The 15,900-nt window shown below is 47.7% G+C and overlaps 1 protein-coding gene across 2 annotated transcripts in view; it reads right to left on the reverse strand.

Moving 5' to 3' along the window:
* Positions 1-15,900, reverse strand: part of CAP2 (cyclase associated actin cytoskeleton regulatory protein 2) — a 1,372,251-nt gene that overhangs the window by 270,765 nt on the left and 1,085,586 nt on the right. For both annotated transcript variants that reach the window (XM_069613602.1, XM_069613603.1), the window contains 2 exons: positions 13,233-13,356; positions 13,046-13,128 (listed from right to left, as the gene is read on the reverse strand). In XM_069613602.1, coding sequence (XP_069469703.1) covers positions 13,046-13,128; positions 13,233-13,356 — 207 coding nt within the window. The remainder of the gene's footprint in view (positions 1-13,045; positions 13,129-13,232; positions 13,357-15,900) is intronic.

Raw genomic sequence — 15,900 nt, forward strand, 5'->3', positions numbered from 1 at the left:
GAAGAAACTCTCACAGCGCTCATTGAGGGACCTGCGAATGGCTAAGAAAGCGCTTGAGGCCCACCATATGGGGAGGGCAGCCTACTGCATGACGCGTACCAAGCAATTTTTTTATACTAAGGGAAACAAGGCTAATAAACTACTAGCAGCCAAGCTAGGGAAACAGACACAGCAACATAGGATAGACTTCCTGTGGGATAAGACTGGCAAGAGCACCTCCTGTGAAGAGGACAATGCCATATTGTTGAGGAATTCTTCAGGGAACATGCGGCCCGGCACAGGGGGGACTCACAATCCACCAGGGATTTCATAACCATGGCAGACCTAGCACAACTGCCACAATTTTTACAAGAGCCCTTAGAAGATCCAATATCCGCTGAGGAAGTTGAATTAGCTATCAAATCACTCCCTATTGGCAAGGCTCCGGGCCCAGACGGCTTCACAAATAAGTTTTATAAAACCTTCTGTAAGGAGCTCACACTGCATCTCACGAAGCTATTTAATGTCTGCTGGGAAACAGGTATTGTTACACAGTCCATGGCAGAATCGAATACAACCCTAATTCTAAAGCCAGGAAAGGACCCGGCAGAATGCTCATCCTACCAGCCCATAGCCTTGCTCAATACGGAGGCTAAGCTGTTTAGCAAGATCATAGCGCCGCGATTGGGGGAGGTTTTACCTACACTAATAGACCGAGACCAGACGGGATTTATCCAGGGTCGGTCTGCTCACGACAACATTCGCAGAGCAATAGACCTGATAGCTCTGGCCCCCTCCATTCCAGGTCCCCTCTCGCTGCTATCCTTCGATGCCCATAGGGCATTCAATAGCATGTCTTGGGAGTATTTGCAATTAGTCCTGAAGGGCTTTTGGGTTTGGCCCACAATTTTCTAAAATGGTCCCATCGAACTTCCAGATCCCCTCCACCAGAATACGAGTCAACTCTCGGTGGACACTCCATATACCCCTTGGTAGGGGGGCCAGGAAAGGGTGTCCCCTATCACCAATGGTCTTTGCACTAGCAATGGAACCCTTAGCCCAACATATCCGCCTCCACCCAGAAATTCAGGGGGACAAGGTGGGAGACCAGTGTCACAAAGTTTCACTTTATGCAGACGATGTGCTCGGTTTCCTAAAAGAGGCCCGGGATTCGGTCCCCACGCTTATGGGTCTGCTTGACCGATTTCCAGTGACTTCGGGATTCATGATAAATACGACAAAAAAATTGATTGGCCTGAATTTGTCTGAATCACCACATGTGCTAAACGCCTTGCAGAACACCTACCTTAGCTGGGAAAACTCAAAAATTACGTATCTTGGGGTGCACCTGACCCCCGACCTATTCGGGCCTAGTGGAAACCAACATCCCCCTTTGCTAAAAGATGCCAAGGAATCTTTACAGAAGTGGGCCCTTCAAGAGATATCATGGCTGGGGCGCATAAGCGCAGTTAAAATGACCTTGCTCCCTAGGCTCCTTTACACTTTACACATTGCAGGCGCTTCCTGTTCTAATTCCCGAGCAAGACTTACTAGACTTGCAGAAAGAGATAAGTCGCTTTATCTGGCAGCGGAAAACACCTAGAATTCAGCGTAAGATTCTCACTCGGTGAAGGCAGCTAGGAGGCCTTAGGCTCCCCTCCATCTTAAGATATTATCGAGCAACCCAAATTGCCCCTATCTTGAGCTGGACTAACCCAGTGGACCCTCCACCCCCAAGTGGCAGGACATCGAGCAGCTGTTTTCTGGGGCTCCCCTCTCTCATCTCCCCTTCCTCCCGCAAGAGGCGCGTGCCTCTCAGAAGCCCCTCCTTCCGACTACGGGGTCGACTCTTCGTTGTTGGGACATACATTGCAAGTTAAAAGGGATTCCCCCCAGGATTAGAACCCCTCTCCCCAATCACGCAGAACCCAGCCTTCACCCCTGGGCTCCAGGCCAACTCCTACCAAAATTGGTCAAGAGAAGGACCCCTGAGACTGCAGGAACTCTATGCTGACAATGTCCCACTGACCTTCGCCCAATGCAAGGAGAAATTTACCCTCCCGGAGACCGAGAGATTTAGATATATACAATTACGGCACTGGATCACCAATCCGACCACCAAAAAGGCTGCCACTAGGCCCCCTTCAGGCCTAGAGTTAACGGTCTCGGAAAGGCCAACGCTCACACAGAGTGGCGACTTGCTATCGCCTCCTGGAAAACATCCCAGTAGACGAGAAACTCCCTTACATGTTGGCATGGGAGAAAGAACTAGCAATTGAGGTACCCCCGGAGTCATGGCAAAGAATCTGAGATAGAGCGCCTAGGTCCTCTAGATGCACGGCAGTGAGGAATGTGCACTTAAGATCTGCTATCGTTGGTATTTCTCCCCGCAGAGGCGACATGCGATAACCCAGAATATCCGGATTTGTGCTGGCACGGCTGCGGGGCGAAGGGAGATCTGGGTCACTTGTGGTGGCACTGTCCTGTCATCCAAACTTACTTGTTGGAGATTAGGTCAAAGATAAAGGACATATGTGGAATCCTGCTCCCTATGGACCCGTTAGTAATGCTGTTAGGCGACACACCAGATGATGGGTCTTACCCACGCTCTGGTCCTAATGCTCGCCTGATAACCCAATTATTTATGGCGGGCCGCCTTACACAAGCCCGATTTTGGAAGTAAATAGAGGGTCCCCACATAGCATACTGGTGGGTAAAGGTATTGGAACTTCTTGGAGTGGACAAACTAACAGCTGTGATAGAAGGCCAGACACCCAAATTCTCACGCATCTGGGGCCCATTTTTGGATAACGTTTCAGAAAAAGAACATATGTTTTTTCAGCATAGATTGGTTATGTACCTTTTCCAGCCCTGACACGCTTCTGACATGGTGGAAGTACCCATTAGACTGAAATCTGGTAGTGGGGGTGATACAGCTCCTCATAGGGCTACGCGGTGAACTGTTGGTAACTTTGGTGAGTTTTTTCTTTTTTTTTCTCCCTTCTTCTCCCGCTTTTCCTTAGTTAAGAGTGCTACAGGATGTTAAGCTAAACTATCCTATTCCCAGAGGATGTTTATGAAATTATACTTATTAGATGAATTACAAAGATGTTAAAATGAAATGTTGATGCATTGTTTGAGAGATTAATTGATGTTGCAATTGCAGTGACAAACAATTAATTTAGACTTTTTACATATGTTGCCGAAGTCGATATAACTGATGAATTGCAAAAGATGCTGAATTTGATTGTTGATTCAAGGCTCTGGAGATTAATTATGTTGCCACTTGCAATGATATTCGATTAATTTAATGTTTAATCAATATTTCAATAAAAAGATTTTGACGGATCCACCAGGGGGCGCAGAGATGGACTGACGCATCTCGGCTCGTCTCCCCAGCAGGGCACTGATCGAGGGACCTGAGCCCCCCCCCCCCAAAACCCCCGGAGTGAAGAGCCGACACCACCCCTGCCAGTACGAAGGTGCCGGGCACCCCTGGTTCAAATTTGAGCCTCTGACGTGGTGCGGAGCCGGAGATCGGAACCCTCGAGTTTCGAAGGATAGAAGCCCCTCGCCCCTGCGGCCCCGCGGAAATCTAAGGCGAGCCCGGGCCCGAGTGAGGCCTGTAGAGGGCCCTGGCGACCCCCGGCCGGCAGTTCCCGCCCCGGCCCTGAACCAACTGGCGGCGGCGGTGCGACCCTGGGGGCAGACGCGGCTGACCCGGGTGCGGGAGGTGGACGCACCGGAAAAGCGGAGGACCTCGCTAAAAAAAAAGAAAGGAGAAAGGAGCGAGCGGATCCCGGCGAGCCCGTGAAGGGTGAATATAAGGTCCAGGCGGCGGCGCAGGAGACAGGCGGTGCCTCTCGCAGGCCAGAACGTGCCACATGCGAACGTAAGGAGGTCCGGTCCGGGGCTAGGCAACTTCCGGGAGAGTGAGACTACCAAAGGGGGAAGCAGGAGAAAGGCGGGGGTGAGTCCCCGGCGTGCAGGCGAACCCCGAAGGGGCCTGGGTCAACGAGGCTTCCCCCGTGCAGCGCACTCCCCAGCCGTGCTCAAGGGGCATACGAGGCCCGGCTGAAAGAGAGCACCCCCAGTAGGCCACGCGAAAGGACAGGCTAAGGACCCTGAGACTTCTCCTTCATGCGAACACCCCCGGGGGCAACAAACACTGTCACGGCTTCGAAGGGAGGGAAGTCGAACCATTTGAGGATCGAGAGGTGTGGGGGGATCCCTGTGGAGACGAAACTTCCGGGGCTGCGTCCCTGCCCTTTTGCCCCAAGGCAGACAGGGGGCCCCCCCCCACGAGGGTGACAAGCAGGCCGCATCGCCCACAAACATCTGGGGGTAGCCCCCGGGGAACAGAGGAACCCAGGGAGAGCCTATGACCTGGAGAGAATCCTTACAGAAGTTTCGCCGCCCGCCTCCCGAGCCCCTGACAGCCCCTGAAATGGCGGCCTAAACGCAACAGGAATCCGCGGATGCAAGCACGGTCACCAGGGGTATGGCGGCCCTACTGGAGGAAATCAGAGGCTTCAGGGCAGATATTACCCTAAGACTGGACACCCTAGACAAGAAGGTGGACAATATCGATGACAGGGTCCAGGCATTGGAGAACACTACAGCCTCGAGCGACAACTTCGAGACACAATTTGACATGCGCCTGTCCGAGCTCGAGAGAAGAGAAGAGAAATGTTCCTTAAAAATTGACGACTTGGAGAATAGGGAACGCCGCTGTAACTTGCGCTTCCTCGGCTTCCCGGAACACGACGGTGAAACGCAAGCAGACCTTATCAAGGCCGTTAACGAGGTAATAAGAGTGCTATTTGAGGGGGCCAACACCAACAAACCTACCATCGACAGGGCCCACAGAGCGGGGGCATCCTCCAGAGGCCCCAGATCTGTCTTGGTCCGCTTTCACTACTTCTCTGAAAAAAGCAGGATCCTCGAACTGGCTTGCAAAAAGGGCCCAGTGGAATGGGAAGGGGCCCAGATCTCGGTGTATCAAGACCTGTCGGCCTTCACCCTTGCAAGACGTCGCCTTTGCTCCCCGCTGACAAAAATGCTCCAATCCAAGGGAGTCCGATACAGGTGGGGGTACCCATTTTCACTCTCTTTCGAGTTCGAGGGCTATAATTACGCCTTGATCACTGAAGGTGATATCCAGAGAGTATCCGGCGAACTATTAGACAATGCAAACACGGAGCTGGGAGGCCGAGACCAGGAGCGTGCCCCGACGGGCCCAAAAGGGAATAAAGCTCCAAAAGAAAGGCACAGAGTTCGAGGCCAAAGGAAATTCAGGAGAGTGGCCCCAGCGTCGCCAGACCATCAGGGTAGCTGAAAAGCGCTAATGGAGCCTGACGAATAACTCCACAATTGACACTGTGAAGGGGGGGTGATGTTTCAATTCATGAATCGCATTGACCCTGGGGGTGGAGGAGGCTCGAGTTGTTGTTTATGTAGAGTTAATGAGCCCGGAGGGGGGAGACATTGGTGGCCTGGTCGGGGTTTCTGGACGATGCCACGACACAACCAGGCGATTAGGGGGAAGGGGGCAGGGGGGGCGGAGGAGGGGGAGTTAGGTTGTTGGGGGTACTGTTATGGTGCGCCAAGTTTTAGGGATTCTCTTGCACCCAGGGGGCTGTCTCGAGCCGTCTATGGGTTGCTAAAGCATTGGGGAAGTAATAACGCTTGCTGTGTTGAAAATGGAGGTATGAGCCTCGATCCGCATTTTAATGGATAATTCACTCCAATCCTTGACAGTGGGGACACTGAATGTCCGTGGACTTAACTCGCCTACAAAGAGGTCATTACTTATAAGGGAATTTGTGAGGATGAGGCTACACTTCCTCTTCGTGCAGGAGACTCATTGGGTTCGGGCGAAGGAGCCTAAACTCATGGCTAAAACAATAGATCAGGTGTATATGGCTTCTACCCAGGCAAAGAAAAGAGGAGTAGCTCTACTGGTGTCCCCCGGGGCCCATTTTGGGTTTAAAGCCTCAAAGACAGACCCTGAGGGGCGGTATCTCATGGTAAAGGGAGATGTACGAGGCCGTTTGTTCACCTTGGTTTGCATATACACCCCAAATGAAGCGCAGGACACCTTCTGGGAGAGTATGAAAGGGAAAATAATGGCATTCGCTGAGGGTACCCTTCTGGTGGGGGGGATTTCAATATGTTGCTTTGTCCCGAGAGGGATAGGAAATCCGTGAATCCTTGCCCTAACATGTGTCACTACAAAAAGCTGGCGCTGACCTTTCTGGAAGTGAATGGGGAACTGGGTTTATGTGATACTTGTACACCTAAGAAAGGTCGGCACCCTGGTTACACATTCTATTCAAAGCCACATGCTGTTTTTTCACGTATAGACTACATCCTGGTAGATTCCTCGCTGCAGGGAGAGGTCTCGAGCTCAGGAGTAGAGACCGTCCCTTGGACGGACCATGATATGGTAAAGATTAGGATTGGCCTTCGCCCTCCCCCGGCAGTCGGATCCAGGTGGAGCTGTAACGACCTTCTCCTACAGGACCGGGAGATACGCCAAACCCTCCTAATAGCCATAGAAGGCTACTTTACCCTTAACGACAACGGGGAGGTTGGCACCATGGGAGTATGGGAGGCATTTAAGGCAACTATTAGAGGCACCCTAATAGGCATTGGGGCGGGGAGAGAGAGGGACCGCGAAGAGAAGGTGCTTAAGGACAAGATAGAGGCTTTTCAACCGGGAGGGAAGTTGAAAACACAGATGTTTCCTGGGCAGTGGGAGGAATTGCAGGGGCTGCGAGACAGGCTGGCCGACCTTCAGGTGGGACAAATGGAAAGGAAGCTCTCATTTTTGAAACAAAAGTACATGGAAAAGGGGGAAAAGGCCGATAAGATATTGGCCTGGAGACTCCGTGAACTTAGGAAAAGCAGGAGGGTGAATTCAATCCACACCCCGGAAGGGCACTCAACCGCGAGGGACTCCAAAATAGCAGAACAATTCAGGCTATTTTATGAAAAACTATATTGCACAGAATATTCGGGGGATGGGAGGGACATTGACAGATTCTTGGATTCCCTCGCGGTCCCGGGCCTCCTCCCCGACAAAGCCGAGGCGCTAGAAATACCCATTTCCCCTGAAGAAGTAATAGATACTATAACTTCTTTAAAGAGCGGCACTGCCCCGGGAGATGATGGCTTCACAGTCAAGTTTTACAAGACCTATAGGTCTACACTTGCCCCATTCTTGGCTAAGATGTTCAATGCTGCACTGGACCAAGGTACTCTCCCACCCACGATGATGTCAGCTTTATTTGTAGTCCTACCTAAAGAGGGCAAGGATCCCGCTTATTGCCAATCGTATCGCCCCATATCACTCCTTAATACCGACGTTAAAATACTGGCCAAACTCCTGGCGAATAGACTAGCAAAGCACCTCCCAACCCTAGTGCATGGGGATCAAGTGGGCTTCATCCCGGGGCGCCAAGGGTCAGATAATATAAGGAAACCCTCGACCTTATGCACGAGGCATCTAGACAGGGAGTGGAGGGGTACCTCCTCTCGCTAGACTCAGAAAAGGCCTTCGACCGTGTCGAGTGGCCTTACATGGGCAAGGTTCTCCGGAAGATGGGTCTGGGAGAAAACTTTTGTGGGTGGGTCGCGACACTATACAACTCGCCCTCGGCGAGAGTGTTGGTTAACGGGGATACCTCAGAGCCCTTTTCCCTTTCCAGAGGCACCCGGCAAGGCTGTCCCCTGTCGCCTCTATTGTATGCCCTGGCAATGGAGCCCCTGGCCATAGCGGTCAGGAACGACTCGGAAATCACGGGAATACAGTGCGGTGAGTGTGACTTCAAACTTTCCCTATTTGCAGACGACATACTGAGTTATTTAACCAATATTCCAAAATCCCTACCGCGGTTGTTTGATCTCATACATTATTTTGGCTCCTTCTCTGGGCTGAGAATAAACACATCTAAATCAAGTATCATGCCTATGGGCGCGGGGGACGAAGACATCGGGAGCAAAGAGGATATTCTGGGGGTCAAAATTGAACGAAAATCCACTAGATACCTGGGCACCACCATCCCCAGAGATTTATCACAACTATACCAGTGCAACTTCCCGGGGATCCTCGCCCAGGTCAGTAGCGATCTTAAAAGATGGGCACCCCTCACGCTTTCTTGGCTGGGGCGCATGGTCACGGTGAAGATGAATATCCTGCCACGCCTACTTTTCACAGCTCTTCCCGCTGTGATACCCGAGACCTATTTCGAGGTACTCCAATCCCGTATCCTCCATTTTATTTGGAACGGTAAAAGGCCAGGGGCTAAAACATCCACCCTGACCCTCCCAAAGACTCATGGTGGCTTTGGACTCCCCGACTTCAGGATATATTACAAAGCAGCGCAGCTCAGGGTGATGTTGGAGCATATGCGGGACGACATGCAAACGTATTGGACATATGTCGAAGACATTCACGCTCACCCGAGAAAGGTTAGGGATTTTTTTTGGACCGCTCCTAGGGCTATCCCCTTACAGCTCAGAAGGCATCCTACCCTATCAGCCCTGTGGGCGCTAGGGAAACCTAGTAAAGCTAATAAACTATTGTCTACTTGGCCTTCGCCGCTTTCTTCGCTCTGGGGCCCTCCCATTGACCTGGGCACTAAGGGTTTCCGTGACACTCAGGCCTGGTCTGATATGGGGTTGGAAAGAGTCTCCCAACTCTCACGTGAAGAGGGCTTCATTGTAACGCTCACCTGATTCCCGCAGAGGCGCCGGTCTTGACTGGGTGAATGCCGTATCTTCAAAGGTGATGTGTAACACACGGTTGGCTCTTTGGGCTGGACCTCTGTGCACTGTATGTCTGACTCGAAGAGTAAGATGTCTGCAGATAGAAAATATGGGATTAATGAACTGGGGTTATTGGGTGCCTCTCTCCTCTTCCCTTTCTCTTCTCCTGTAGAACCCCAAAGGTTAACGCCCTCACCTTAGGTAAGTGAACGCCAAGCTCTCCATCTGCCTCGGGCCAGGGTGCCGTAACCAGTTCCTTCACTGGATAAGGGTGCAGGCCTCTTGACCTCAGAGGACTGCTGTCCGTCGTTAACTGCACGAACGGTAAGTTCTGGGCGCTTCAAATGTCTTAAAAGTCTTTTGTAATGATATCTCTTGTTTTGCAGAGTTCCGGCGATGGCGGATGGCGGGCTGATGAGAGTTGAGGATCGAACCCGCGTGAGGAATAGAAGCGCCTGGAAGCACGTAGGTAAGCGCTTGTAGCCTGCTTCACGATGCGCACTAACTGTCCCTTTTATCTTGCAGGTACAAGTTCGGAGCTTTAGAGAAGCTGAAGGGTGCTGGAATACCCACTGGATTCGGCGTGGGAAGGAGTAATGGCACGTGAGTAATAAAGTTGCCCAATGTCTTTAAACGCACCTTCTTTTGTCTTTCAGATGCGGGATGCAGCGCCGAAGGCCTCCGGAGCGTGCGAAGAGCTGGTAAGCTTTTGTCTTTCAGATGCCAGAATGCAGTGCGAAGACCTCCGGAACATGCGAAGAATAGGTAAGCATTTGTCTTTCAGATGCCGGAATGCAGCGCGAGGCGTTGGTGACAGCCGATGGACCAGGTAAGAGATGCGCTGCCACTGAAGACCGTAGTGCTAACCTGTTCTTTCTTTGTCTTTACAGGTGCTGCTGAAGACTGGATTCCAGGATGGTAAGCCTTTGTTTCCTTAGGCCCAGGATCAGAAGCAGAAGACACGATGAGCGTTCTGCTGCAGAGAATGCAGAATAACGCAAAGCAAGATTCATCCATCGGGTGTGGTTTAAATAGCCTCCTGTAGTGCTTAGATGTCTCCTTCCACAGCCACGCCTAGGTAAGAAAAGAGTTCCTGCTTTCCAGAAGGGTTCCAGTGTTCTGAACCTAGGGAGTGGCTCCTGCCCCACCCAACAGGAAAAGTAGTCCCAAACAGAAGAGGATCAGGGGTTCAACTGGCAGGTAAGTAAGCAGCATGGTCTGCTGCAGGTAAGTCCACCCAAGCATTATGAGCCCGGCGCTTCCAGCGCTGGGCATCTTTATGAGCCTGGTGCCACTGGCGCCAGGACAGGGTCCAAAAGGTCCCAATTGGGACTGGCTGGCACTCGGAACCGGGGTTATGGGTCTGCTTCCAAGGGAGTCGGGCAAGTCCTGATCTTTTGGAAGCAGAGATCATGACATTCCTAGAGTACGACAACTTGGCCGAGGCTCTGGTGGATAGGCCCCCACGGTCTTCGAATACTTGCAGTTGAAAGGGATTTTGTCCCAACCCCGGTGGACCGAACAGCTTAGTCGCTCCCTCACCTCATTTGAACTCATATTGGCTAAAAGTACATCTCGAAAGGGCTCGCTGTCCAAGCTTTATAGTGTACTGATAACATCAGATCTAGAGGGTATACAACCCTTCAAACGCGTATGGGAAGAGAGGTTCGGGATGACACTGGATGATCACACTTGGAGGGCGGTTTTTAAATGCATCTTTACGGGTTCCTTGTACACGGCGGCCATGGAACACAGCTTTAAAATCCTCCACTCTTGGCATCGCCCCCCGGCCCTGTTGTCCAGGATGTTTAGGGATGTGTACCCCCTTCTGCCCTAGGGGATGTCACCAAAGGGGAACCTGGTTTCATATCTGGTGGAGCTGCCCGGTTATACAGGTTTACTGGACGGAATTACTTAGCTGGATCAAAGATATTGAGGGGTTTGGTCCGTCTCTGCACCCGCTGGAAAGCCTACTGGGCATCCCCATGCCGGAGTCGGAAGTAAATGTTTACACCAAGGTCATCGGTGCCATGCTGCGAGCACGGAGGTTGGCGCTAGCCCAAAAATGGAAGAGTGTCTCGGCCCCCTCCAAAGAGGAATGGTTCTGCAAACTCAGGGTGATTTTTACATATGAAAAACTCACTGCAATAGCAAATGATACCATGTCTGATTTTGCACAAGAATGGACTGCAGTTCTACTGTATAATGACTGTGTTTCCATGCGCCTGTAAATGGGAGATTGAACGGGAGAGAACATGGCACATTCCTTCATACCCCTCAAAGTCCCGGTCTGGCCCTTGCCTAACGGTTTCCCGGTTGTACCCCACTGTTTCAAGGAATGCTCTTAACAACCATGTGGTACGCAAGCGTCCTCCCCTATGTTATAACTATTAGCAACACCTCTAAACTTGGCATGTTAATCGTTTGGGGGGATGGGACGGGAGGGGGGAAATGGGGAAGGGAGTTAAGGTAACGAAAAAGAAAATGTTACTGACAATGTGGTTCATTTTGCGGTTTGTGCCGGTTGGGTCGGCCGTTAGGCCCAACCTAATTTGTCAATTGTCAATAAAAAATTTTTTTTAAAAAAAAAGATTTTGACAAAAGATTTAACTTGCAACCAGAAACGACGGAGAAATTATTTATGATAGATATTAAATGTTGGATGGAGGCAGGGTTTGAAAGGTAGAGTAAGATGTCGTCCGCATAAGCAGATCATTTCATTTCTATGCTATTAATGAAGATACCTTTTATGTTAGTGTTTGTTCTTATACTATAAAACAGGTTCAAGTGCAAGGTTAAATAATAGGGGTGAAAGGGGACAGACAGCCTTGACGAGTACCTCTTTATTTGAAAAAAGGAAGAGAGGGAATTATCAATGAGAATTTGAGTGGAATGAGGGGAGTATTAAATTCGGATCAGATTTATAAAATGGGGAGAAAAGCCGTGCCATTTTAAGGAGTGGAACATAAAGGTCCAAAATATGCAGTCAAAGGCTTTTTTAGCGTTAAGGGGGTCCTTAGAATTCTGGGAGTGAGAGAGTATTAAACAGTAGCCTAGTATTAGATGAAGCATAACGATCTATGATAAAACCAGATTGGTCAATGTGTACAAGTTTAGGAAGATATTTTTCTAAACGTTTAGCTAGGAGTTTAGCAAATATTTTGATGTCGGAGTAGATAAGAGAGATAGGTCTGTGGTTTTTAACTAGAGAGGGGTCTTTATTGGATTTGGGAAATAGTACAAGAGGCGCTTCCCCAAAAGAACCAGGGCTTTGACCAATTTCGGCAAAGTGAGAATATAATTGTAAGAGTTTTGGTGAAATGGAATCAATAAACGTTTTATAAAGGTAAATGGACAATCCATCGGGACCTAGGGCTATATTTGTGTTGAGATCTAAAATGGCTTGTTTAATTTATATTAAGGATGCAGGTGTATTAAGAGGGGAGAGGTTGGTGGGATCTGTAGAATTATTAACTGTACTAACATAACAAACTGGCTCCTTTTAACATTTTACAATTTTCATTCCCAATTATCAATTCCAGAACAAATTGTCTGCATAATAAGAACATTGCCATTGTCTTAACGAGCAAAAGCACATTATTAAAGGTAAACTACATTTTCTGGAAGAAGGTGATCATTCTGCTAGAATCCTATTGTACTCGGATGAGAAGGGGAAGGTGACCAGTAGCACCAATGAGTGTTTCTGGCTGCCTTACATACAATCAAATCATATTTTGGGATCATAAAAATGGCCATAGATCTTTATATTTCACAACCAGATCTGTTACAATAGGGTTGTATGCTTGAATTATTAAGTATAGAATGCACACTGGGCTTGGTGTAGCTTTAATATTTCAAAACACTCACCCTAACATTCAAGTGTTTGTAACCATGAACCATAAGTACTGATTCAGGCAGATTCAGTGATTGACTAGGAGGCTAAAATAGCTGCAACATTTTTCACTCCAATGGGGTCCAAGGGCCTTCTGCTTCTCTTTCAGATAATGTTTCCTAATACTTTGCCAGAGTTTTAGAAGATGAGGACCTGAGAGAGGAAGCTCTGTCTCCAGGTTAGTATGACTGTACATGAGCCCTGTTCTCAATGCACAGGAAAAAACTACTTGTAGGATGAAAAAAAAATCATCTGTATCAATTCAGTGAGGAACTATTTTGGAGAAAAGAATTCATAGAGAACACAGATACAAGAAAAATCATTCTGACAAATCCGTGGATTGAGTTCTGTGGATTGAGAGTCAGAAATGTGAACAAGTATGTATGCTAAAATTGTCCTTACCTGTATCTGAACATCCTTTGAATTAATCACCTCTACAATGCCCACCACATTGTCAAACACAAGACCAAGTTTCTTACAGTTGTCTGAAAAAGAAGCAAATGTACCATTAATTCTTATGCTGCACTTTTCCTCATTTTTATTGATCAGGGTTCAAAACAAAACTATTCTACCAGAAAATACCACTCACCTATTATGATTGAATTTATTTTGCCTTTGATCTGTAGTGTAGACTTGTTGCATTTAAAAATGTAAGCAACTTGCTTCAGCTCCGTTTCTGAAATCACAAGGTCATTCACGCTGTCTTGGTACTCCTGAAAGGAAAATTGGTTTGTTAAATTGATCCATGCGGTGCTGCAGTTTATAAGCATAAACATTTATTCTTTTACTTGCAAATATCTATAGCAATACATGTGTTGAATATGATGGAAGTTAATGATCCTTTTTTTAATACCTGCAGTGATTTATACCTTATATTATATTTAATTTGACATATTATGCTCTAATCCTCGATTAATTTAACTCTTCTTCCCCCTTTTATATTTCTGGTGTTGTTTTGTGGTCTAGTTACTTTTTATTTGTTCTACACATTTTGAATGGATTGATATGATACCTTGTATATTAAGTTAAACTCAAGTGCTAAAGTTTTGCATAGATATGTTGTTCATTCAATTTGTTAGTCATGGCATGCATTTGCTTAATGAGATACCAATTAAAATGTACCTACATAAAAAAATGCAAAAAAGGTAGAGGTGCCCCTCTCTCGAAAGAACATGGCATGATAACCTGTTCTGTGGTCTTACCCACTGTGAGAGTCCGCAGCCATCGCTTTTAGCTCTCTGTACTTTTCACAAAGGAGGAATATCCATTTGCATATCAGTCTTTTTCCCGCCCACAAGGGCAGTCCAGCACCGAAATGCTAGGCAAACCACCTTTGAACAAGAGTACCAACAGAAACCTCATACACGTGTTTCAGCCTTGTTGGGCCTCATCAGCAAGGTGGAGCTGTGCCTCTCTGAGCACAGTGAGCAAGGGGTCCATGTATGGGTTCTCCCAGGTGGCAAGGACCCCCCCTTGTTATATACATTAAAAAATACATGGGCACTTGAAAAATGCCATCTGTAATATTTGCCAACCGTAACAAGTGAATAGTTTCTATTAAAATCCATACCACACCTCCTTTCCATATTTTTCAATAGTACCAGTTTGTATGTTTGCCAGTTAACGGTTCATCGCCATTTGGCCAAATGGAATCTATGTATGCTGTTACACATTGTCAGACAACTATATCATCAAGTCATCAGATCAGAACTTCCTCTTGCACATGCTTTTGGGGGGGGGGGGATATGCCATTCATGCTAGCGATGGTGGGTGGGGTAGGTGGGATGGAGATTGTATATTTCAGCTGGTACATTGTTTGTGTCAGGATTTGAAATTCTTACCTAGGAGTTATCAGGAGCTATGTTTGACTCCCCAGACCAACTAGCACTCTAAAAAAATACATAGGTGGCATTAACTCTGTATGTTTGGCTACATGTATAAAAGGCAAAAAAGACACATCTAAGGGAGATTTAAAGCAGAATAAAACCTGCATAATGGACAAAAATGTCTACTTCAAATCAGGCTGCATATGAATTGCATTACTCAGACATCCCTCAACATTATATATTTGAGTCCAAAACCCTGAAGGGCAATCCAAGACAATTAGGAGCAGATCCAACAATTGGCTGTATGTACTATGTTGAACTTTTTTATTTTTTAACATTTTTTTATTTACTTGATTGAATCAAAATTAATGATTTTTACAAGAAAAGAAAAAGTAGCAGTGTACAGTTGTGACAAAATTAAACTGCGATTCCTGTTTAAAGTTGTGGTTCCTATTGAGAAGTTTGAGTTAGAAATAGGCATTTTTCATGCTTAGGCGGCGTGTCCCTTTTGGCTTACTGATTTAGCGACCCTATAACTTGTTTCAGTAGTTACGCGGTAGCAATTGTCCAGGTAGTTCTTTGGCCAGCTATTAATCTTTCCCACCACAACGATTCTTCTTGAGTGTCAGAGGAGGTCAAGTGCGGTAGCAAGTATTTTGTTCTGATCTTCACGGTTCCGGGACAGTTTAGAAGTGCCGTATTGTCTCAATCTGGTCATCATGCAGGCACAAGCGGCATCTTTTTTTAGTTTGATAGGCCTCTTACAGCCAGAATCTTGTTTGTTTCAAGGAGATTTAAACAAGCTCTCATAAAGGTGTTCCTTACAGACTGTTGGGAAAGTAGTTAGGAACGGAGTTTAATTTCCTTGGCTGTGGTGGTAGATGACTTGTTGATTTAAAGTCAGCGGCGGCATCCAGAGTTTTTATCCAGTCAAGTTCCTTTATTTTTCTTTTTATTTTCATGTGGTTTTGTATTAGCTCAGCCTCAAGTATTTGGATTTCGTCTAGCTTCGCTTTGCAGGTTTCTTCGCATGTTTTCAGCATGTTGCATTTGGTTCGCGTAGTTTCTATTCTGATCATGTTTAAGATGGTTGGACAGTTGGGGAGCAGAGTTTTCCTATATAGCATCATGCTGTTTCTTTCGATATGTGCTTCAAGGGATAAAAGACCTAGTTCCCGTCTGATTAACACCATTGATGTTGATTTGGGGAGGCCCAACACTGATCGCCAAAAAAGGCCTTCCAGCCTAATCCATATCTTTCCAGGTGTTTGGGGCATAGCCTCCATGGCGTAAGTTAAGGACGATACCACCTTAGATCGATAGAATCTGATCATGGGAACTAGGGGAAAAACTGCTGCATTTGTTATCCAGCGCTCTAGCTTGAGCGGCCAGCTTTCTGGCTTTATCCAGAAGTGTTTGTTGCATTGCTGC

This window comes from Ambystoma mexicanum, chromosome 5p (assembly GCF_040938575.1).
Source record: "Ambystoma mexicanum isolate Mex_15411 chromosome 5p, UKY_AmexF1_1, whole genome shotgun sequence".
NCBI lineage: Eukaryota > Metazoa > Chordata > Amphibia > Caudata > Ambystomatidae > Ambystoma > Ambystoma mexicanum.